This window comes from Corvus hawaiiensis, chromosome 23 (genome assembly GCF_020740725.1).
Source record: "Corvus hawaiiensis isolate bCorHaw1 chromosome 23, bCorHaw1.pri.cur, whole genome shotgun sequence".
Taxonomy (NCBI): Eukaryota; Metazoa; Chordata; class Aves; order Passeriformes; family Corvidae; genus Corvus; species Corvus hawaiiensis.
In genome coordinates this window covers 4,642,044-4,666,629 of record NC_063235.1, presented here as the reverse complement: position 1 = coordinate 4,666,629, position 24,586 = coordinate 4,642,044, and the positions used below count along the sequence as shown (strand labels likewise).

Below are 24,586 nucleotides of genomic sequence, written 5' to 3'. Positions count from 1 at the left end.
CCCCCCCGCGCTCCCCAGGCCCTGAGGGCCCCGCCGGCTCCCGCCGCCCTTCCCGCCTCCCCCGCACTGTTGCCGCAGCAACCGCGCCGGCTCGCGCCCCGCCCGCTTCCGGCCGCGCTTCCCCTTCCCCCGGAAAGGAAGGGGCGCGCGGGGGAAGGGGAAGCGCGGGCGGGATTTCCGGCGTGCGGGGCGCGCGCGCGCGGCGGGGCGGGAGCGGCCGCGCGAGCCGGGGCTGCGGGGCGGCCACGCCACTTCCGCCTCCGCCGCCGCGTGAGGGGCCGGGACCGCTGGGAGCGGCACCGGGAGCACCGGGGATTCCGGGAGCGGCACCGGGAGCAGCGCCGGGAGCGGCCGAGCCGGGAGCGCGGCGGAGGAACCGCCGCCCAGCGCAGCCCCGCGCCGGCCGCCGCAGCCCCGAGCGGCTGCGCCCCAGCTCCATGAATGGAAATCGGCAGCGCAGGTGAGCGCGGGCCCGGCGGGGCCTGGCGGGGTCGGGAAACGGGCCCCCCGCCCCACCCCCGCCAACTCCCGGTGCCCGCCCCGGTGCCGCGGGGCAGCGGCCGGGCCGAGCCCACCCCGTGGGGGATCGGGCGGGAGGAGCTGAGCCCCGCGGGCAGGGCCCCGGTACCGGGCAGAGCCGGGGCCGAGCCTCTCCGTGTCCGGCTTCCCGTGCCGGAGGTGGAGGAGGAATTGTCGGTATTTCATAACCGGTGTGCCCGGCTTGCGTAACCCGCGCCGTGCCGGTGCCCGAGGGACGGACCCGCAGAGCCCGGCGGGACCGGGCAGCGCTCCTTCGAGCAGCTCCTGCCGGGCACACACCGGGTATTTGGCCCCTGTGTGTCTTCACGCTGAGTTTTAGGGCTAATTCTGGTGCCTTTGGGTGTGCTGCTTCACAATAATCATTCCGAGGTGGTTATTGCCCAGAGAGGCTGTGGCTGCCCCTGGATGCCTTGAAGTGCCCAAGGCCGGGTTGGACGGGGCTTGGAGCAACCTGGGACAGTGGAAGGTGTCCCTGCCCGTGGCAGGGGGTGGCACTGGATGGCCTTTAAGGTCTTTTCCAACCCAAATCGTTCTGTGGTTCTATGAAAATCCTCTCATTTTGGCCGTTTCATCCTTTTGTTAGGAAAGCATGTGCTCAATATTTATCAACTTTGTGTTTTAAATGGATTTTGAGGGTTGGAGAAGGAAGTTCTGATGAAGTTTTTCAAGATAATTTATTCCAACTCTGGCAGAACAGCAGAGGAGGGTTGAGGGTTAGGCAGTGTTTAATCAGCAGTTCTCTGGCTGTACCTCGATGGCAAAAGGAATGTCCAAAGTCACCTGCAGTTCCATGTCTGCCACTTGAATAGGTACCACAGGTGGTGAAAATACAAGACTGAGATGGAAGGTGTCAACACAAAAAGTGCCTTCTCATCTCCATATGGAGATCCTTTTCTAACGTACTTGGAGATTTAAGGACAATAATGGATTTGGCTGGAAAAACTCCTTACCTCAGCTATTGCCTGGCTTGAGGTTGTGATGGTTGAAAATTTTTTAAGATGCAGGATTTTAGCAATCTGGTGGTATCCATATGATGCTCTCTTAAACGGTGTTAAATAAACTCTAATTATAACCTGGTGCAATTGTAGTTGTCTCCTGATAAACAGATGTGCAAGAGGAACCCATAAATGGTTAAATTTTCCTTTGAAGTGAATTTACCTGTTGTTAGGCTGCAATATGTTGGGTTTTAGCAAAGCTGCTGCAGTGTTCTTCCCATGTCTGCTCTGTGATGAGGGAAGTGCAGTGTTCATGTTCCAAGCGTTGGGGTGTTGGAACAGGAGGACACAAACCATCCTTGGTGGAACAAATGAGGATTAAAGCTCTGTCGTGAAAGGGAGAAGGACACTGAGATGTGCTTTGTTTTCTGTGCATGAAGGGAAAACATGGGATAAAATAAGTAGAGTGGGGAAAAAAGATTGGTGTGTGAGTATCCCTGGAGTAAAGTGGAAGCATGTGCCAGGACATCTTGGGTGAAGCAGTGCTGTAGGTGATGTCCAGTTTGTGTGAGAGGCTTAGGCTAAGGAACCTGGGAAGTATGGCTCTCCTGGTCCATGGAATTTAAACATCACTGGAAGTGGGAGCAGGATGTGAAGGTGCCTGCTTGGGGCATGGGTTGTGGTGAAACCAAACTGCAGAACAGCAGTAAAATGTTCAGTTGGGAAAGTGAAGTGAAGGAAAAGCTGCTCTCAGCACAGATCAAATCCAGTGTCAGGCATTGTACTTCCACCAGGAGGGTGTTCAGTAAACTTCCAAAAGGCAGGGAGGTTCAAGCAACCAACAGGGGGATGTTCTGTGGTGTAACCAAGTTGGATCAGTGCTGATTGTCTTCATTTCCATGTCCTACATTGCTCTTTCAAAACTCACAGCTTTTTGTGTTAAAAGTGCTAAATTGTGTTGGACTGTTTTCTTTTTAATTTCAATTTTTAATGAAGCAGTGCAGGCATCCTTAACGTTCTGTTTATTTTCCATACAAACTTTGGGCAGAGAAAATCCCCAGAAGTGGCTTTTTTCTCTCTGAGTTCAGAGTAGTGATTTGGGAGGTCCATTAAAAGTCCTGTTTTTGTGGGTGTGGTAGAGCAGGGAAGGGGGGTGATTCATAGTTGCCTTCAAAAGTTATTCTGCTGCGAGATACAGTGGCAGATTTCCACTGGAGTTGCTGTGGGAGTTGTTTGACTCAGAGTATGAACTTTACAAATTGTTTCATCCTCAGAGGTGAAGGTATCAAAGAGTATTTCTTGAGCTAATTTTTACCTTCCTGAGTTTGGTCTGTGGAAATACCTTCCAGGGAAAAGTCTTGCAGGGTTTGTGTGGGCTGGCACATTTTCTTCTCCCAGAGCAATTGGGTATTAACTTCACTATGTGCATATAAGCTGCTTTTTTGGGCTTAAAGCTTTTTGTGTTTAGATTTTTTTTTAAAGGTTCAGAAGCATTAATTGTCTTCTAAATTCTCCCAAAACACTTCACTGTGTTTCTGTAAGTCCATTAGGCCAGAATGAGTTACCACACCGGTATTTGCTTGTGCAGTTGGCAGTTACTGAGCACGGCATCAAAATGTTGGCTTTTGATGTGTTTGAATACAACTTAGCATCTGAAACTTTGAAAAAAACCAAAGCCTAAATTGAAAGGAGGAATGTTTAGAAAACATGGATTGCATTACTCATAAATAATGTAATGCCACCCAGTGAGGCCAAGTGACAGAAATGAGGCAATTCATGATTTCTGGCAGAAGGAGCTCGATCATTGAAGCTGGCATTTGAATCAAATCTTCCCTATGTATTTTTTTAATCCAGAATTCAGCTATTTTTTGCTAGTGATGAGATTTTCTTAGAGCTCCACAGGCTGGGCCTCTGAGTAGAGGCCAGAGGCCCTGTGAAAGGGAATCTTTTAGTTTTCCCCTTCATGGGGAGCTCTTCCCGGTGCAGCTCCAGCCGGAGGCCAAGACCTGTTCCACAAATCTGCCTCGTCTTCCTGAGCCAGAGTAAGTTGTATTTACCTGCTCAGGCCTTGATGGTGTGTTTTGGGCTGTTCCAGCACCCATCCAGTTGGATTTAGAACTGTTGTATAAACAAAAATTAAACTACTAAATTATCTTTGTTAATAGAGTTTGGCTTTATAATGCTGAAGCCACAATGGGAAAGAAGATAATTTTTCTGAAAGCTTGGTGGGGATGGCCCTTTCTGTAAGGAAATCTGCGTTTCCTATTAGCATCCTGCTGGAGATCACGATTTTGCTTCATTCTGTAAAAACGTCGTGTGTGCCAGAAGCTGCAGTTTTTCGTACAATGGTGTGTTGGAAGCATTTGCAGGTTTCTGAGCTCCTGCTCGCTGTGTTCAGGCTTTATTCCGACAGGGCTTCTCTGGTTGCTAGGTAGGTGCAGCCAGCATTTGGATGCAGGCCAGACGTGTCCGTGTGCTGGCTGGGCTGCCGAGGAATCGCCGTCCCTTTCGGCTGTTTAAGCTTGATTGGAACATCGATACTTCCATGGAAGAAAAGATCCTCACTTAGAGCTCGTTGAAACCATTAGAGTGATTTCCACAGTGGAACTGGGGGAGCTTTAAGGTCCCTCCCAAGTCAAATCATTCCGTGATCTTGAGACGTGCTCCCTAGCTGCACAAAGACCTTCCAAGAATCTGTCTGAGGCACCAGTTTTAGTTCCTGTTTGTGTGTTCATTGTTCTCTGTTATAAATGCATTGAGTTTTAGTGCTGGGGACTTCGCCGAGCTGGTTTTATGAATTGAGCTCTGCTCCAGCACACTGAACAGACTTGGTTTGGGGGTTTTCCTTGGATTTTTAGGAACATCCTAGGCATATATCTGAAGGGAGCCTACAAGAAAGATTGAGAGGAACTATTTACAAGGCCTGGAGTGACAGGACACAGGAATGGCTTCCCACTGCCCCAGAGGGCAGGATTAGATGGTATATTGGGAAAAAAATCTTCTCTCTGAGGGTGGTGAGGCCCTGGCACAGGTTGCCCAGAGAAGCTGTGGCTGCCCCTGGATCCCTGGAAGTGTCCAAGGCCAACTTGGACAGAGCTTGGAGGAGTCTGGGATAGTGGAACGTGTCCCTGCCCGTGGCAGGGGGTGGAATGAGATGATCTTTAAGGTGCCTTCCAACCCAAACCATTCCATGATTCTATGGTATGTACATACCTGGTGCTGTAATGGCAGAATATAATGGTTTCTTTAACACAGAGAAGTTTCTCCTCTAAAACTTGTGGGCAGCTGAGCAGTGCAGAGCTCCCTGGAAGCACCGAGGGGCTGCTCCATCCCCTGCGGAGGAGGCCTCACGGTGCTGCTGCTTTGAGAAAGGTTTTTGAGCCTTGACCCACTTTGTTTTTGCAACGGTTAAAGGACTTGAAGGAAAGGATCTGCCACTCGGGCATCCTGTACTCTGTAGAATAATAGTACTTCGAATATTTTTGGTCTGTGTGTTTATTTCCATGGGCTTGACACAGGACTTAGGCATGAGATTGGGTGAGTCACTGATAGATCAGCGGTGGAACCATCCCCAGAGTGTCGCTGGTTATTTGTGTTTTATTGGTGTTTGAGTCACAGCTTTGAAGCCACTGACACAAGACTTCCATAACAGAATCTGGCAAGCCAGTGTCTCTTGAAAGCAGGGTCTTCTGAGTGGGTGCTCATGTATTTGGGCACTAATGGCATACTCATGTTTTTAAGTTCATTTGTCCAAGGGAGCGGATGATTCACACAATAATAGCAAAATAGCTGAATTTTTAAAAGTTATACCTGAACAGTGTGTAGACCTGCACTTCTGATTTGTTTATTGGTCACTTAATTCCTGTTTGCCAAAATCTGCGTTCTAACTTCTTCCAGGGTGAGCTGGGTAAGCGGGACACAAGGCTGACCAAAGAACCTTTTTAATGTTATCTTTATTTCAGCAGTTTTGTTAGTCTTTCCTACGGATAGGAACTAAATATAAACTATGGTGTGTATGTCTTCAGAATATTAAAATGAGCTGTTGACTTGTTTATGCCACTCAAATGTTTGGTAGTAACTTCTTTTTGCTTATGCTTATATTCTGCAAATATAGCTGGAGTAAATTGTAGAGCTGCTTTTACTCATGTGAGAGTATTAAAATGAAGGAAAAGTTGAAGAGAGCAGATGCTTGGAACAAGTTTTGCATAAGCAGAGTCTGTGAGCGGGTTTTAAATGATGCTTCTTGGTTTCTGTTTTGTTTTATCTTGTGGCTCCAAGCCAGCCCCACTCAGAATTTTTCAGTAGTTTTCTGGGTAGAGCCAGACAAATGTTACAGAGGAACTTGGCTTTGATGTTCACCTGTTCTCAGGACATGATTTCCTTCAAGATAATACAGGGTTTTTTACAGAAATTATGGAGATTAATCAAAAGATAAATAAAAAACATTTTTCCCAGCACTTGACATTTTAACTCTGCTATGAAAATGAGTGGGCTGGAATCGCTGCCTGCGTCACCGAGTAGGAGGAGAGGGGAGAACTTTGCACTGCCTCGTTCAAATGCTCTGTAAATCAGGACATTTGTACCACGAGTAAGTTCTTAAAACTCAGGCTACCAAGCATTTTGGGTTTGTTGTTGTTTCTTAACTGGAAAGAGGTATTTTTAAGTGGAAATACCAGTAGAAATTCTGGGAAATGGGCTATGTTTACTACTGTGTTGGTTTGTAAGGCATGAGTAATGCAAATCTTGAGTGGAGGGTTCTCACGTAAGTAATGCAAAGCAAATGAAATAGATGAGAATGGACCCAATCTGGGAAGGTATTTTAGCTGCTTTTCAAAATACCCGTCTCAGTGCAGATTTGATGTTTCTCTGAGCAGTTCTGGGTATTCTTCTCTAGCCCACAAGTAATCAGGAGTTTTACAATCCTGTGTCTTAATCTGAGTCTTTACTCTTCTGGCAAATTGGCTTTATGGGGGCAGTTAGATGGGAGGTAATGGTCTTACTCTTCATCCATTTTCAGCCAGCAAAGTTCAAGAATAATCTGTCTTCCAAGACTAAGCTGATATTGGCACTGAAATGAAGAGTTTATCTCAAATCCTGTTCATCAGTCCAGAGCTACTTCTGTATTTTTGTACTCTGCAGCCCCTTGGTTATTACCAGGGTGTTCACAAAAGACTTGTAAAACTTTCTACGATATTTTTGGGGTGGTTTTTGTTTAAGGGTTTTTTGGTTTTGTTTTGGATTTTTGGTTGGGGTTTTTTAGGAAATCTCCTACACAAAAGCTCCTGATTTTATTCATGCTGATCTCTGAAGCTCATGAGTAAGAGAACAGTCTAGATGTAGGTGGAGGCTTAAGGATTAAAAATGGGCAAGCATTTGTTTGGAATTGCATGGGCAGCATCCTGTTGGAGACAGCTGATTTCCTTTCCTCGAGTGTGCTGGCTCTGGTGCCTGCCTGGTTGTCCTGAGAGTTGGTTCAGGGAATTGTCTGTGGTGCTTATCTCCTAATCTGTGGGATTTTTCCTTCGCAGGACCCGTGGGGGCACAGCCCCTGCTCATGGTGCCCAGACGTCCCGGCTATGGCACCATGGGCAAACCCATTAAACTGCTGGCCAACTGCTTCCAAGTTGAAATCCCAAAGATTGATGTCTACCTCTATGAGGTGGATATCAAACCAGATAAGTGTCCTCGGAGGGTGAACAGGTGAGAAGATACATTTGTCTTGTAAATTGTACAGATGGGCACGTTGAGTAACATCAAGAGCTGTGAAAGGGAGAATTTCTTTCCTTTTCCCCACGTCCCAGCTGGGAGGTGAAAGTGCAGCTGCTCATTCAGCTTCAAGAGGAAGTCAATATTTATCATCTTCCTGAAGTACTTTGGGTTAATATTGCCTGACCAGGACATGGTGCCTGGAAGCTGCTGCTGTGTGGGAAGGCTGCTTTGCATGTGCTGAAGGAAAGTGTTTCCATTCTGTAGGATAAGGGAACTGTGGTGTGTCAGGTGAGATGCAGTTGTGCCACTGAAACCCCAAGACTGCCCAAAGAATTCAGATCCCAACAGCCTGTTACAGTTGGAGGTGTTCCAAAAGTCTCTTTCTAACTACTACTCGCATCAAGAAGCATTTTTGTATAAGCTGAAAATTTCATGATGGTTTTTCAAGTGTAATTTCAGTGCTTGTGTCAGGTTAATCTTTATTGCCATCAATTTATAATAAAGCAAGGGAGATGAATCTGTAATTGTGTGCAAATTGGATCAGGCTTTTACATGATTTTGTAAAAACTCAGGTTATTAAGGACTTAACAACCAAGTCTTTTTTGTTAGGGCATTTCATGTTTATAACAAGTGTAGGCAGAATTCAAAACTCTCATCAACCATGGAGCAGATAAACATTACTGCAGGCAGTACTGGCAGAGCTTCCAGTTGGGGGTTTGTGCTGTTTTTCACAATACCACTTTGTGGGTTTTTTCCAAGGTAACAGTCTCCTTGTTTTCCATAATACAGATAATGCAAAGGCCTTGGTAATTTCTAGGAGTTTATGAAATTATTTCAGTACCAATATTTCCCAGTATTTGAGCGTTTGCATTGATTCTCGTTTTATTCTGTAGTGTTTATTTATTTAGTTGAAGTATGTGAAGCACCTTTTGGAGGAATAGCAGTGGGTGTTTATAATTCACTCAAGTATTGTTTATTGCAACTACTTCAGCAAAACAGTGGGGAGTGGGAACCAGCTCAGGTCTGATCCTTCTTCAGAAACATCTTCAATGTAAATATCCCCCTTTCCAGGGACGTGGTGGACTCTATGGTGCAGCATTTTAAAGTGACAATATTTGGGGACCGTAGACCAGTTTATGATGGGAAAAGAAGCCTCTATACAGCCAATCCACTTCCTGTGGCCACTACTGGGGTAAGATAACTGAGAAGACATTGTGTTGGTAGCAGCTTCATAGGAGAGGAAAAAACCCAACTTTAAATATTGCTGATTTCAGAAAAGCTGGAAGTATCTGTACTGAAACTGAGTCCTTCTGGTATATTTCCTGCAAATTCTATTGTATGTAAATGTTCATGTAATAGTTGCATTCAGAACTTCCTGTAGAATTTAGTAGCTGCTTTCTACAGGTAAATCTATTAAAACATTTCATTTTATAGACTATAATACATGGTTTTATGATGAATAAAGAAACAAACCAAAGTTTTTCTAGAATGTATTGCTTTCTGATTTGAGGTGATAAAAAAGTTATATGATCCTCTGCTGCTTGGTCAGGGCCCAGTTCTCTTCATTTTGTGCATTTGGTAATGTACTTTCATCAAATGTGCTGTGTCTTCAATATCAGAGTTTTTGAGTCTCTGACCCAGTTACGGGAAGGAGTGGAGTCTCAAGGCTACCAGACTCCAGGTTAAACAGCTGCTTTTTATTTCTCTCTTTTCTCCCCTGCCCAGGTGGATTTGGATGTGACACTACCCGGAGAAGGTGGAAAAGATCGTCCCTTCAAAGTGTCAATAAAGTTTGTTTCTCGGGTGAGCTGGCACTTGCTGCATGAAGTTTTGACAGGAAGAACCTTGCCTGAGCCTCTGGAACTAGACAAACCTATCAGCACTAACCCTGTTCATGCTGTCGATGTGGTGCTACGACACCTCCCCTCCATGAAGTAGGTTCACTGTCTTCCTGCAGTCTGTCTTTACCTGAAGTATCCCCACTGGGAGACCTTCATCCCCATTTTTTCACAGGTGAAAAGAGAAACTGCTCATTCCCCTCTGCAGCTCAGCTGGTGAGCTGAATGGGGAGCTTGTAGCCAGTCTTGTACCAGTGTTTCTGAAGGCAGAGCAGGTGATGTGTGTGTTGGAAAAGATCAAGAAACAGCAGACATTTATAATAGGCCTTAATTGAAATGCTGAGAGGTTCTAGTGGGCTGTAGCACTGCTGTCCTGGTTCTGCTCAGCTTGAGCCAAGTGATGGCAGTGCCTGTGAAAAGCACGAGTCTCTTTAATCCATCAATACACTGTCACCAGTGCATGCTTCTCATGTCTGAAATACATGGCTGGGACCAGACACCTGTCCTAACAAAGTCTCATATTTATTATTTTGTCTCAGAACCCTGAAATTTAGAGGAGGCCAATTTCACTTGATTTGGTTAATGAAAGTTACTTTTGAAGTTTGCTGGCTTTATGCAGCAGGATGGCTTTGCTCTGATGGGTTTCACTGGGTGTAACTTACTCCTAAAAAAAGTGGCCTGTGGTTTTGTGGAAGCCAGTGTTCCTCAGCTTCCCTGGATCTGAAGATGTTAACCTCTGTACTAATGCCTGTGCATTACAAGACAGGAGGTGTGGAGGCTCAGGAGCAGCTGTTTTCTACCTGTGAGAGAAACATTATTTCCTCTAGTTCTTTGTTTCCCCCATAGTTTTTGCTTCTCTCAATGTATCTTGTATTCAAAAGTTCCCTATGAAATAGGAAAAATGGTATTTGAGGGTCAGGCCAGTATAGACAAGGCAGTTGTACAGACTCTTCTCTGTTGGAGATTCCACTTTCTTGAAGCAGAAGATCAGGAAGAGTAAGTTAACTTAGCTCTTGATTTGTTGTAAAAACTGAAACTGGTTTGCATTGCTAAAAATAGTAAATGTTTTGTCTAAATTTAAAAGCACTGCAATAGGAACAGAAGCATTCAGAGTATTTTGTTTAAACTTGCTTCTTGGCACAGATTGCTGGAGCACAAAATTAAAAAAAAATAATACTTTGTGTTACTGTAGTGGTTATCAAACCATGCTAAACCATGACATTCATAATCTTTGTTACTTGAATTTTATGTTTGGAAAGCAAGAACATAAATATGTGGCCACCTGTTTTTACCAGGTACACCCCTGTGGGCCGCTCCTTCTTCTCAGCTCCAGAAGGCTATGACCACCCCCTGGGAGGGGGCAGGGAGGTCTGGTTTGGGTTCCATCAGTCGGTCCGTCCTGCCATGTGGAAAATGATGCTCAACATCGATGGTAAGTGGAGATTCGGGGCTGAGATTCAGACCAGATGTGTATGACAAAGGCTACCTAGAAATTCTAGTCCTTTTTCTTTGCATTTGTCATCATGTCAACGTTTGAGCAGATACTGAGCTACCATATAAAAGCCAATATCCCTGCATAAGAAGGAATTGCACAGGGCTTGTTTTCCTAAACTTCAGTGTTGGTACATCCCCAGTGACAGAGGCAGGTTGCCTACGCTGTGTCTCTGTGCAGCTGTACACAGTGAGTGGTGCTCAGTACTTCCAAGAAAACTCTGTAAAACATACCCCAAACACTTCTCTGAATAGGGCTGATTGGGATGGGCTTTCTTATGCAAAAGCATGAGCTCTGCAGCACTGTATTGTCGCAGATGAATGGATCTGAGATCGACTGGTGCCTGTGTCAGAGTCCCGCGTCCTGTGAGCACTCGACTATTTAGTTACTGAACGCTCATTGAAAAGTGTCAGTGGTGGAGGTGCAGGTGCTGCCTGAGGTTTTCTCTAATTTACATTCAGTTCTCACTGTCTTTGAAATGCTTTACAAACCCAAGGTAAATTGTCTTGCTCTCCACTGAGCACTCCAAGTCAGGTTGTGCTTAGCATCTGTCTTGGAGCATAATAAAATATTGCGGATGTTGAGCTGTCTTGCTGAAAATTTGCAAGTCCACGTGTTCTGGTTTACGTAAATTGTGGGTGATTCTCGTGTGACTGAAGTCGCACGCTTTTTTCTTGTAAAACAGCAGCTGTGGTTTGAAAAACGAGCGTTAACAATCTTAACCTGTCCCAGAAAGAACCAGTGCTGGTATCTATATGCAAGGTACTGAGAGAGCTGCAGTTCAGGTAGGAGAAGAGGATGAATTTACACCAATTGATGATGTACTGTGCTGTTACTTCGTGAGGCAAATTTTTCTTACCAGCATTAGCAAGTGTAGTAGTAACTCTTGGAGTAGAAATTTTTCAGTCCTTCCTATGAATGGGAAATTTTAAGCCCTTTGTAAGTGGTGGTTCACGGAGTTGTTGCTCTGTTTCCTGATTGAAGGCTGTGAAATTGCCTTCAGATCCCATCACTGGAGGTTTTTCAGTTGTTTAGTTGGGTGAGATTCTCCTTGAAAGTGTTGCTGTGGGAGGCAACCCACACGCTGCCAGGGTGGGGAGTGTGAGGATTTGGGGTCACTCAGAAAGCCGGAGCAATGTCAGGCATCCGGAGGTGTTGGCTGATGCATCATGTGAGGTTGTGGGCTGCTCAAGTGACACGTCTGAAGAATGTTGGGCTGTATGAGCACAGGTGTGTGGCAGGTTTGGTACGTGAGATGCGGAAAACTGATAAATGCTTGTTGAGTATTTCTTTTCTGTTGTTGCCATTCAAAGTTTTAAACATAGGACAGTTCATGTCTGAGCTCTGTCTAGTCCCACCTCACCTTTCCTGCCAAAGGTGTTGTTTCATTTGCTTATAATTTTGTCAAGAAGATGATTTATGACCTTCCTTCTATGCAATAAGTCAGCTGTCCTGTTTAAAACCAGTATATTGTCACTTAAAGTGATTGTGTCGTTAGCATGTGGGGAGGGTAGGAGATTTGAATAGATCAAGGGTTGCAGTCCCCACTACACCAACACAATTTGTGCATAGTCAAAATAGTGCTCATGTCTACCCCAGATATTGTTTCAGTAATTGAGCAGATTGTGTAATTGAAAAAATTATATTGCATGTTGAATAATGTTAGCTTTTAATATTCAAAAGTCTGCAGTAGAGGGGTATTAATCCTGTGTCTGCAGCTCCATACAGAGGTGAAAGAGAATTGCAGCTCTCTAGAAATAAATGTTCTCTGGGGAAAAACCTCTTCAAACCCCTGAAATTCCAAGTAGTAGCAGGATGACTGTATTGGAGACAGATGTGTCACTGTGGACCTTCTGCTGGCTTTTTGGTATTTTACTCTTGCAGAGCTTGCTGTTCTATTTCTAAATGTGCTTGAGGCTTACGTGGAATCCTAAGAAACAATGATGTGAGCTCACAGTGCTTCACAACACCTTGACTGGGGTTTTTTACACTTAATAATTTGCTCTTTGTAGTTTCTGCCACTGCCTTCTACAAAGCACAACCTGTAATTCAGTTCATGTGTGAAGTCCTTGACATTCATAATATTGATGAACAACCAAGACCTCTGACTGATTCTCATCGGGTAAAATTCACCAAAGAGATAAAGGGTGAGTAGAAATGGGTCTGTTTTGTCCCAGGTTACTCAATTAAGTTAATTCTAAGGGAATTTTTTTAACTGGAAGCCTGGTTAACATGCATCAGAAGGGCCTGGAACTGCCAAGAGAATTTTAGTATCCATGCGTGTAGCTCTAATCCTGAGAGAAACAATGCGGCTCTGCGGAAATGGGAGCTGAAAAACATTCCCAGTGGCTTAGAGGGAAAGAGGGAGCACGTTGTTCATTGCCTGGGCAGAGGTAAGTGGCTGGTGCCAACCTCTGCTGGCCCAGGGTCCCTGAGGCCACCTGGCATTGTGTGTGGGCTCCTGCTGTTTAAATGCTGTGGCAAAGTGAGCACTGATTTCAAGGCTAACATTGATTCTTTGGAAGAGTGTTGTTACAGTGAATTCTAATAACTGATTGCCTTGTGGAAAAACAAGTACCACTTGCAGCTGAAGGCCAAATTCCATTCCAAAGGAATTGCATAAGCTGCTGGTTTGAGTGGTTTCACTCCATATATGCTACTTGGGTTTGTATTTTCCCATATCCTCCATTCCTGTGTAATTTGCAGAGAGAAAAGCCTTGAAGGAGCTCAGCTCTTAAACACTCGATGCAAGATTAGACACTACTGAAATACTGGGCAGCTAAAAAGTAAATTTGAACTATAGTCATAAAGGGATATGCTCACAGAACAGTCATGACTGAAAAAAAGACTTACAGGAATTATTTTGTGCTAGTCCTAGCATGCCCCCTTTTACATCTGCCTGTCTATCTTCATTCTGTAGGGCAGGTAACTGGAGACTGAGAAACTGCCTCTGCTTGATCTCAGGTGCCTCAGGGGCTCTGTTACCATAGTCAGAAAATACTGAAAGTTACCCCTTTGCTGCTGTAGGGTGTGGGAACTCCAGCCAGGATGTGACCCCGTACAGCAAAACAAGCCGTGCATTAGAGCTGGCTGTGTGCGAGCAGCACTGGGGGAGGGCACTGCCTTGGTAGGGTCACAGCAGAGTAATGACAGAGCAGGGAATGAGTTCCAGATATCTCTGTGTTCATCAGCCCTTGTCTGTGGTCACAGTGCCCCATAGTTTCTCTTCTCTTCTCTATTTTCTCTTAATGCCGTGTCAGGGCAGTGGTGGTTTATTTTTGACTGTGCCATCCTCTGAGTTCTTCATGCAATTAGTGTTGTCAGGGAGCAAGGAGGTACAGTCAGTGCTTCTTTGTGGTGTCTGTGTCCGCAGTAAACTAAACACAGTCTGGTGTCTGGTACCTGGGGACCTGATTTTGGGTGGGTGTTCAGTCAGTGGTCCCCAATCCACATGAGCCTCAACAAGATGAGCCATCCAACTGGTCTCTCAAAGGCCTTTACTTCTAGACTTCACTAATACTAGACTTTACTACTGTAGGTGAATCCTTTGAGTACCTAGGCTCTGTTTTTACCTGTATTCTGTCCCATGGGGCTGGGGAAAGACAGCAGTGTGTGAATGCTGTGCAGCCCTCGTGTGATAAGCTCAGTGCTCCCAGCAGATGTTGAGGCTGCTCTGTGTGAACAGCACAGTGTGTGCACAGTCACAGCAACAGCCCCCAGAGCCTCTTGGAGCTGCCACTGTCATGATTATCGTGGGCAGAGATAAGTCTGGAGAGGCTCTGGTGTGTAGGCTGTGTGCTTTGAGACGAGATGCTCAAAATGCAAAGTTAAACTTGGTCAGTGAAATTAAAGAAAATTACAGGCTGAATGTGGACACAAAGCTGGGGGGAAAGACGATAAAGTAGAAACCTGTTTTTGTCTTTTTAATTTCAGTTACATTGGAACTGATAGTTTGGAGAGATGTACAAGATTAAGGATGAGAACAAGTGGATATGGTGAAAACAGCTCTCTGAGTTCAGTCAATGCTTTTTAAATGAAACTGCTACAGAAAATTCAGAAGACACTGAATATTCTAAATATTCTAAAATATTCTAAATATTTCTTTCTGAGGATAGTAATCAGGATTAGTCAGAACTCAAATTATAATGAAAGTAAAAATGTATAGAGAGTAATAATTTCTTATGTTTGTGCTATTTGATGCTGACCCCAAAGCTGTTATGCTCATTTGAAACCTTGTGTCTCCTGTGTACATTTTTGTGTAGTTATGGCATCAGTTTTTTTGATGCTTTTATGCAGGTCTAAAGGTAGAAGTGACTCACTGTGGGACAATGAGAAGGAAGTACCGTGTCTGTAATGTAACGAGACGGCCTGCAAGTCATCAAACGTAAGAGGCTTTTTATCAGAGCATGAAATGTGTGATAGTTTCACACTGAGTAACAGGACCTGATATTTCATTAATTTTGGGATGATGGTATTTGACAACTAATATTTTACTAAAATGTCTGTCTTTTCAGCTTTCCTTTACAACTAGAAAATGGCCAGACTGTGGAGAGGACAGTAGCACAGTATTTCAGAGAGAAATACAACCTCCAGCTGAAATACCCTCACCTTCCTTGCCTGCAAGTAGGACAGGAACAAAAACACACCTACCTGCCTTTAGAAGTAAGAGCCTTACTCTAATAGATCAGCTGGGTTTGGGTGGGTTCTATCAGTTTGCAAAACATTAAGAATCGATGCTCTTTGCAATACAAGTGTGTTTACAGGTTTACATGTTCATCACTCTTGAATTTTCCTAAAGACTGTCTGCAACCCAAAGGGCTTTAAAGTTTAGAACTATGAGAAAGAACAGGCAGTTGCTTAAACATGCTGGGGTTGTGGTTTATAGTGACAGCATAGTATTGTGTGTGTACAGTGTGGTGCAATCTGAGTGCTTCTGGTGTGAGTTAATGCTTCTGGTTTCCCCTGCAGGTGTGTAACATCGTGGCTGGCCAGAGGTGCATCAAGAAGCTGACAGACAATCAGACATCGACCATGATAAAAGCAACAGCCAGGTCTGCCCCAGACAGGCAGGAGGAGATCAGCAGACTGGTGAGTGCCTCACTCCCAGCTCAGTGGGACACTGCTCAGAGTGACACTGGGCTGGATTACATCCATGCAAAACTTCCTAGTCTTTTCATTCCTCCTCGTCCTTTAACTTAACAGATTTTAACTACTTTTTTTAATAGGATTTATTTAAAATGGCCTGCAACGATAGCTTGAGTCTAGTACAGGCTCTTGCATTCTCATCTCTACGCTTAATTTACTGTGAGGAAACAAAATGGTTTTGAATGAACAAACTGAAAATGAGCACTTGGGTAATGAAGGGAGCAGAAACCATCTCATCCAATATATCTCATGGCAGTAATTGTTTTCACTGGGGATGGGTTGATAGTATTGAGCAATTAAATCTGAGCCTTTTTCAATGAAATTGCTGTAAGAACACTTCTGCAATGTTCCTGTTAGCCTATTGTTTGTTATATGGGTTATAATCAGATACTTCTGTAACATGGAAAAATCTCTCCTAGGTGAGAAGCGCAAATTATGATGCAGATCCGTTTGTCCAAGAGTTCCAGTTCAAAGTGAGGGATGAGATGGCCCATGTGACGGGGCGCGTGCTCCCAGCCCCGATGCTGCAGTACGGAGGACGGGTGAGGCTTTGGCTTTTCCTCTGGTTTCCATTTTGAGGAGAGATTTCATGTACACCTTGACTCTTCAGGGATCAGACTTTGAATAATAAACTCTTGTTATTGTGAAACTGCAAATAGCACTAGCTGCTTCTTTTTCAGTCACTTGAGTGTCTGTTGCTTTTGTTTCCCCAGAATCGAACCGTGGCAACACCAAGTCACGGTGTGTGGGACATGCGAGGGAAGCAGTTCCACACTGGGGTGGAGATCAAGATGTGGGCCATAGCTTGCTTTGCAACACAGAGACAGTGCAGAGAAGAAATTCTGAAGTAAGGCATGTCGTGGTTCAGGCTTTGGACTGTTCTCTTAATGGAGTGAAACATGAATTTAGGATTACAATGAGCATTTTACCTGAGTTTAATGTGAGATGTTAGGGAGAGAATCCAGGCTGGTTTGCTTCTGTGCTGGAAGCTACAGTCAAAACACTGTACTGGGTACACTGTGGGGTGTTTGTCCTGTGACATCACTGTATTTAGTCCCTTCTGGCATCTTGAACAAAGTATTGAAGGTGTCTAGACTATTTTTTAGCCCGTGTGGTGTTTCACAGCTTTACAGCCTGCACATAATAAAAGTTTTTTAAATGCTGCTTTAGAAGCTATTTAGAATCATTCTCCTTTGATGGTCCTGTCCCTTTGTGCTTTGGTTATTGTGTACTGTTGCTACTGCAAAAATCATAAAATTTCCTCATCTTCAGGGGTTTCACAGACCAGCTGCGCAAGATCTCCAAGGACGCCGGGATGCCGATCCAGGGCCAGCCCTGCTTCTGCAAGTACGCCCAGGGTGCAGACAGCGTGGAGCCCATGTTCCGACACCTCAAGAACACCTATTCCGGGCTTCAGCTCATCATTGTCATCCTGCCAGGGAAGACACCTGTGTATGGTAAGGGCACACCTCTGTCTTTACCTGCTCGGTCAGGTATCATTTAGAGAAATCTGTTGCCTGGCATATGTTAAAAATTACTCAGAACCATCCTTTAGGCATTAGCAACCGCTGTTTGTGTCTGAAGATAACTTGGAAGCAGGTCCGAGTATGCAGATAAGTTAGAAGTTACTGCAGAGTATGTACGCTGAAATACTGTGACTTATCCAAGGTCAAAATGCAGCAGTAACTGCAAATGGACTCAAGTTGTCTCCTTGTTGTCTCCTTTGCTTCCCAGCGGAGGTGAAGCGTGTGGGAGATACACTGTTAGGAATGGCCACACAGTGTGTTCAGGTCAAGAACGTCATTAAAACATCTCCACAGACCCTCTCAAATCTGTGCCTGAAGATTAATGTTAAACTAGGAGGAATCAACAACATCCTTGTACCTCATCAACGGTAAGACTCTGGAGACTGCATTGGGTTTTCTTTTAACAGATGTGGTTACGTTTGCTACTTAGCACCCAAAATTTAAACGCGGCCAAGTTTTAAGTTAAAATATTCTTCTGATACTAGTACAGGATGTTTGAGGTAGAATTAAGTTCCTTCGAGCACAGGCTCAGAGTGGTAGTTGGACTGTGCATTAGATCTTCAGCCAAGATTCTTGTCAAATGTTTGATCAGTATCAAAGTTGAAATATGGGACAGTGGTGTGGGGAAGAATATTTTAAAGGCACTGTAAGACCATCCTGCTGCTCAAGTCCTGGAGAACAGTATAATGTGTATGCTGGTGCTGTAGTTCAGTGGTGCTTGGGGGATCCCCAGGCTCACATCGGAGCTCTGAAGCCCCCAGCTGTGCCATTCCACTGGAGCCCCGGGGCTGCTCCCCACCAGCATCATGCCCCACTTCTGGCAGTGTGTTTGCAGCATGTTTTGGACTCTGCTGGGGAGGGTTCCAAGTTCACCTCTTGCTCACAAAGATCCCATTGTTGAGCCTTGGCCCGGGTACCTGATAAGGCTGAGACAGAAACAACCCCCACGGTGAGCGATGACCTTGTGGCAGCTCTTCAGCTATGAGTGTGACTTAGCACTTTTTTCTTTTTGAAGACCTTCTGTGTTCCAGCAGCCAGTGATCTTTTTGGGAGCTGATGTCACTCACCCTCCAGCTGGAGATGGAAAGAAGCCTTCCATTGCTGCTGTAAGTTTTATTAAATTTACATGGGGTTTTTTTCATCTTGGGTAAATGTTAGAATAGTAAATGCAACTCATGGACTATGTCTGTATCAAGTATCTTTTGGGGCTTATGCCCGTTCTTTGTACACGTTCCAAATGATATTAAAAATCACGTATTTAAAAGAAAAAATCTGCTTGATACTTCAGACTGGTTTCTTAGCTCTTTAATTTTTAAATGAAGGTAAAATGGCATTGTTAAATAATATATTTCTGCAGAAATATTCTCCAGGAAATAACACAGCTTGGTGATGTTAGCCAATAACACTTTTTTGTCTTTTTAAAGGAGAAAAGTGTAATTAAAGGCCTGGTTTGGCAGAAATGTTTTTGATATTTCTTACCGTTTGTGTTGGTACAGTCCAGGAACGCAAGGTGGTCGTTGGAGGCTTGGTCAGTCCTCTCCTACTTCTTCCCCTTGGTATTTTAGTTGATCATTGATTGCAGTTATGGAAACTGCATCTGTGTTTAAAATAACTAAGGGAAGCTGAGGTTTTTGTCTGTGTAAAAGGTGAGAAAACATCACAGAAAAATGTCTGTCTGGGTTATAAAACTGTGCCTTAGTGAGAAGCCAAATTCTGCAGGTGCATTTCAGGATGCTTCTCAGGGGGCAAAAGGTGTTAAACCTGTACCAAGTACGAGTTCCTGTTGAAAGTGTTACTCTGGTTGTTGTTTAGCACAAGCATCTTGTACTTGCCACTCTTGGCTTTTTTGCTTTTAATTGTTTTGGTATAGATTTGAGCTTGAAGCCTTCCCTGCTGCACTCTCCCCCCAGGTTGTAGGCAGCATGGATGCTCATCCCAGCCGGTACTGTGCCACAGTGAGGGTCCAGCGGCCCCGGCAGGAGATCATCCAGGACCTGGCCTCCATGGTCAGGGAGCTGCTCATCCAGTTCTACAAATCAACACGGTTCAAGCCCACTCGTATCATCTTCTACAGGGACGGGGTCTCTGAGGGACAGTTCCGACAGGTTGGTTCAGTTGTGAGTTTCTTGAAAGATTCTGTTACTCCGTAATAGCCCAGGTCTTGTTTAGTACTGTTTGAATTGCTTACATTTACACAAAATAATTGAGACTTTTGAGGAGAGAATTTCTTAATCTTGTTGGGTAACAAGAGTTGCAGCTGCTTTCCTGTCTGGGAAGGAGAAGTCTTCAAATTTGGGAAACCACGTATCTCTAAGTACTTTCTAAGATTACGAGTTGCATGCCAAAGTTGTGCCTACTGTTAACTACACCAAGTTAGTAGGTCTTGTGTGTAGAACACAATGGAAGGAAAACCTAAACTCCTCTGTTCTTGTGCTTGTAGGTTTTGTATTATGAGCTGCTGGCCATTAGAGAAGCCTGCATCAGTTTGGAGAAAGATTACCAGCCTGGAATAACCTACATTGTGGTGCAGAAGCGACATCATACGCGGCTGTTCTGTGCTGACAGAACAGAAAGGGTAATCACTGCCCTCTGAGGAGCCTTTTGGGAAAGCTTCATGTCGATCTTTTAGGCTGCTGGAGAAAATATTAGCGTGGGCTTCTGTCCATCTGGTTGTCTGTGCATGCAGGGAAGTGTTGATTTGATAAAATGGTGCCACAAATTGAAAAATCATTGGCCTTAAGTATGTTAAAAACCCCCACAACATCACATTGGAGCTGAAGTCCATGTGACTACTCAGGACCAATCTCCAGCAGCTGTAATAGAAGAAAGTACAAAATGGTGGAACCTTTTTTCTGAGTCCAAACCAAACGGGAGCTGGCAGTTCTAAATACAAATGTCTGTGCAGCTCTTCAGTCTGAGCTGGAAAGTTCTGATGTGCTGGAGGTGCAGTGTTGTGTAAGGTGCTGGAGAGCCTTCCAGTGTCCTTGTCAAACCTCCAAGGCTGATGTAGTGGCACATTCCAAACAGTCCTGTGGCACTTCGTGTGCCGAAACCTTGCCAGTGGTGAATAGAAACTTGTATTTTTCATTACAGTTGAGCTGTATAAACAGCTGAGGCCACACTTAACAAACCTCTTCTCTAGGTTGGACGAAGTGGCAATATTCCAGCTGGGACAACTGTAGATACTGACATTACACACCCCTACGAGTTTGATTTTTACCTCTGTAGCCATGCTGGAATACAGGTACGGTTACTTTGTGTAAGTAAATGTGAATTTAGAACATGTTTTTTTTCTCCTTTTTGTGACACCTGTTTGCAAATAGTTATTTAGGCAGGAAATGTTCTTTTAGCTCAGTTTTATCTGAGATAAAACATTATTGTGGGACCTAGAGTATGATTTGCTTAAGGGGTGGTCTCTGCTGCACCTTTGAACTTGCACTGATGGTAAGTGATGCTTTTTAAAGTTTATATTGAAGAGTTCACTTTATTTCGTAACATTGTTATTTCTGAAAAAAAAAATCTTTCTACTTGTGTCAGGCTATTGCTTAAAATGTAAAGAAAAAATTTGCTCTTCAAATTTTTGTCATGTGAGTCTGACCACATTGTCATCAGTTTTGTTTAGGTTGGCTGGGCATGACTTGTCCAGTTTTGAATCATTTCAATGGGTTTTTTGTCAACCTTTACACTGTGTCTGAGCAAGCTGGGTTTTGGCCCCTTGGAAAAAAAATTGTATTGAAGTTGAAGCAGAAATGCTGGGTGTAGCTGCAGCTCATTGTGTTTAATATAACAAAGCATAAAGAACCTCAACTAAACGAATTCTTCAGATGTATTTGTTTTAAAAAGAGAGACTTGTAGCTTGGCTAAAGCACAACTATTTACCCAATGCAGATGCACTGTAAGATTTAACTTGAGTTTCTAGTGTTCATACTTGCAGTTAGGGTGCTCAGGAACTGGAGGGATGTAAAAGCACCAGTTATTTCTCTGGGAAATGTCTCTGAGTTTATTTGAAGGTAGGTAAAAGGTGCTGTAATCATGGTTTAGTCATGTTGGGAGCAGATGTTGATCTCTGAGGGTTATGTAGAAGTGGGTTTTTTCCTAGCAAGAATATTTAGAGCAATATAATCATGTATATATTAGGCTTATTCATCTTAAAATACATTTAGGCCTGACATAAAACTGAACTCGTTTGGCTGCTGTTACATAGAAGTTCACACTAGATAGCCTGGCCCTTTCTGAACGTCAAAACCTGACTTGTTGATGGAAACCCAGAGAATTGACCCTCCATGCCCATCTCTGCAGGGAACCAGCCGTCCCTCCCACTACCACGTCCTGTGGGATGACAACTGTTTCACAGCAGACGAGCTGCAGCTGCTGACGTACCAGCTGTGCCACACGTATGTGCGCTGCACCCGCTCCGTCTCCATCCCCGCGCCCGCCTACTACGCTCACCTGGTGGCATTCAGAGCACGCTACCACCTCGTGGACAAGGAACACGACAGGTAAATCACAGGGTGTGCTCAGGGTTTAGTCTCCACTGCTCTCCTTCACTGTCAGGCCTAAAGCCGTCTGACTACGGGTGATTCCTGCCGGTCTTGCACTTAGTTTTTGTTACCTCTAGGACTGATGTTAAGATCATCACTCCTGGCAGCTGCTGCTCTACATCAGACCAGAGTGGGTTGGTGGATTCTACTGAATAACACTCAGATTAAAAGAATTCAGTTTACTGAAGTATTTTGTTACAACTTTGACATGGTCTGAAGGAATCAAGCCACGGATTTAATTTTTTTGCTTTGGGATCAGAGTAGTCATGAATGAACCAAATGTTAAGTGCTTCCACTTATCTAACTCTGTACGTCAGAAATATTTTATAACCTTCAAGCCATCAATGTATTTATAACAGGCTTATTTTTAGATGAGCAAGCTGAGCCATAGAAGAGATCTGTCAAAAGCTTCAAGGTTGCTGGGTGAATACAAGAGTTGATATTACTCAGTGTCCAGTTCTGTCACTGGTGCTGTGTTGGTAAAAGGTCTTGAAAGTCAGTCCTATGGCTAGCAGCTGAGGGGGCTCAGACTGGAGAAAAGGAGACTCAGGTGGAACCTTAACCTTCTCAGTCTCTACAACTCCCTGACAGGAGGGGGCAGCCAGGGGAGGTTGGGCTCTGCTTCCAGGGAGCAAGGGACAGGTTAAGGGGGAACGGCCTCAAGCTGTGCCGGGGGAGGGTCAGGTTGGACATCAGGAGGAATTTCTCCATGGAAAGGGTGGTCAAGCCTTGGAAGGGGCTGCCCAGGGAGGTGGTGGAGTCCCCATACTTGCAGGTGTTCAAGGAATAACTGGACATGGCACTCAGTGCTCTGGGTTGGGAGATGAGGTTGGGATCGGTCACAGGTTGGACTCAATCTTAGAGGTCATTTCCAACCTCAGTGATTCTGTGATTCTGTCGAAGAGATGCGAAAGCAGCTTTTTGATCCGAATTAATACAATTTACAGCCCTGCCTGTCTCTCCCTCGTTCCCTGCAGTGCTGAAGGGAGCCACGTGTCAGGACAGAGCAACGGGCGAGACCCGCAGGCCCTGGCGAAGGCTGTACAGATTCACCAAGACACCTTACGCACGATGTACTTCGCTTAAGTCAATGACCTGGGAGACACTCACGGAGAGGAGAACTGAGAACTTAAGCCACATACAATGTATGTTTCCAGGGGGTTGGTTTAGGGGCTGTGCCTCCCATCGTGCTGGAGCTGACGCTGTGCAGGGGCGAGAGGCTCACCCTTAAATTGACACGAGGAAGATTGTTTACTTCATCCAGGAACACAGCACTATTATGCAATATGAAACCAGCCAACTGCTTTTTTGGGGCGGGCTCCCGTGGGAAGCACCGCCATCATTTTTTTTTAATTATTATTTCTCGTAGTTTAACCCTCTTCTGCCTTTACCTCAAGTTGCTCGGCAGCACAACTATTGTTGCAAAAAAAAAAAAATAGTAATAATAAACTAAAATCTGTTGTGTAATTTAAAACAAAAAACAAACCACCTTTTAGGAACAATCACAGTGATTGTTTGGAGGAGGGAAGTGTGCAAAAAAGAAAATAATTAAGTTTTTAACCCCCGTGCATTGAGGAATCTTTCTCTCAGTATTGCCATCGAGCATTCGAATGTGAACATATCCAAGTGCATTGGAATGTACAGCACTAGCTAGGAAACAGTGAGGGGGGGGAAGATGTTTTGCACACTAATCCAATAATTTGAACCTAATTTAGCCAACGGCTGCCTTTGTGTCTTTTCTCACAGCTTTGGAGTTCTCAGCTCCAAGAGTTCCCTTTCAAAAGCAATCCAAGAAGCTCGTGGTTCATGTGCAGGCAGTAGTGACCCAACTCTTCTTGCTCCCTGGGGGAATTTACTAAAGCTGCTGTTTTACCTAGTCCAAAAGTTTCAATTTTTTCCTATCTGGCATGTCAAATCTGTTGAAGCTTCACGTGAGATCCGATGTCCCAGGTTTTCTGGGATGACATACAGTAACCACCAGAACTGAAACTTTAGAGCTAAGGTCTTTTTGGAAAAAAAAGAAACCTGCTACTTTACTTGCTGCCTCTCACACCTTAATGTGATTCATATGTATGTGTGTTTGAAGTTTAGCTTCCTTTTGTTTCTTTTGTATTTATTAGAGTAATAATAATGCTTTAATTTAATTATTACAGAACATATGGTCAACATCAACTTTTATTTTTTAGAAATGTAATCATGTTTATTTTTTAAAAAAACTGACAACTTGTTTTGCTATCTTTTAGTGCAATAAGCATTCTAAAGAAAAACTGTGTCCATTGAGCTGTACTGAAGCAGTGTCTGTACCACAGACCGTGGGAGAATGGACACCTCCAGGATTTTAAAAGGACAAAGTAAAAGCCTTAATTTTGAAAGGAAAGTTTTATAGTCAGAAGGAATCTTGAATTTTCCTTTTTTAAATCAAAAAAAAATATACAAAAATGCTTCTAGACTTCTGCAAGCTTTACTTGTCACTGCAGTCTTTTGATTTAACAAAGGAATTGGCCTTATTTTTGGCTTTGAAATGTGGAGCATATTTGAATTAAATGGAAAGGGTTTTGTATTAAGATCTCAGTTTTTACATGCTTAGTTAAACCTATTTGACATCAGTAAAATGTCTGGAATTAATAAAAGTTTTTAGGCTTTTTTCCTCTTTGATAGTGACTTTCCTTTTAAAATTAAGTTATTGGTAACTTCATTTCACTTTGCAAATAAAGAGGGCTGGGATAGTTCTAACATGTTAAATCACTGAAATGTGAAACAAACCAATGGGACTCTTTCATTCCACTTAAAACCAATGTTTAAGATGTCAGAGACGAGCGTTTATTCAACAAGGGGACTGGGGAGTTTTGCACTTTGTAAA

General features: G+C 44.2%; 1 protein-coding gene across 1 annotated transcript; it reads left to right on the top strand.

Annotated features, from left to right (window-relative positions):
• Window positions 1–231: 231 nt before the first annotated feature.
• On the top strand, window positions 232–24,586 carry LOC125337323 (protein argonaute-3). Its single transcript, XM_048326892.1, has 19 exons — window positions 232–460; window positions 7,004–7,175; window positions 8,256–8,376; window positions 8,910–9,118; window positions 10,318–10,454; window positions 12,527–12,661; window positions 14,811–14,898; window positions 15,029–15,176; window positions 15,483–15,602; window positions 16,079–16,201; window positions 16,373–16,506; window positions 16,932–17,116; window positions 17,394–17,553; window positions 18,201–18,291; window positions 19,096–19,290; window positions 19,626–19,760; window positions 20,328–20,429; window positions 21,485–21,684; window positions 22,704–24,586. The coding sequence occupies exons 1-19, from the start codon at window positions 442–444 to the stop codon at window positions 22,810–22,812; spliced, it is 2,583 nt and encodes an 860-aa protein (XP_048182849.1). The 5' UTR covers window positions 232–441; the 3' UTR covers window positions 22,813–24,586.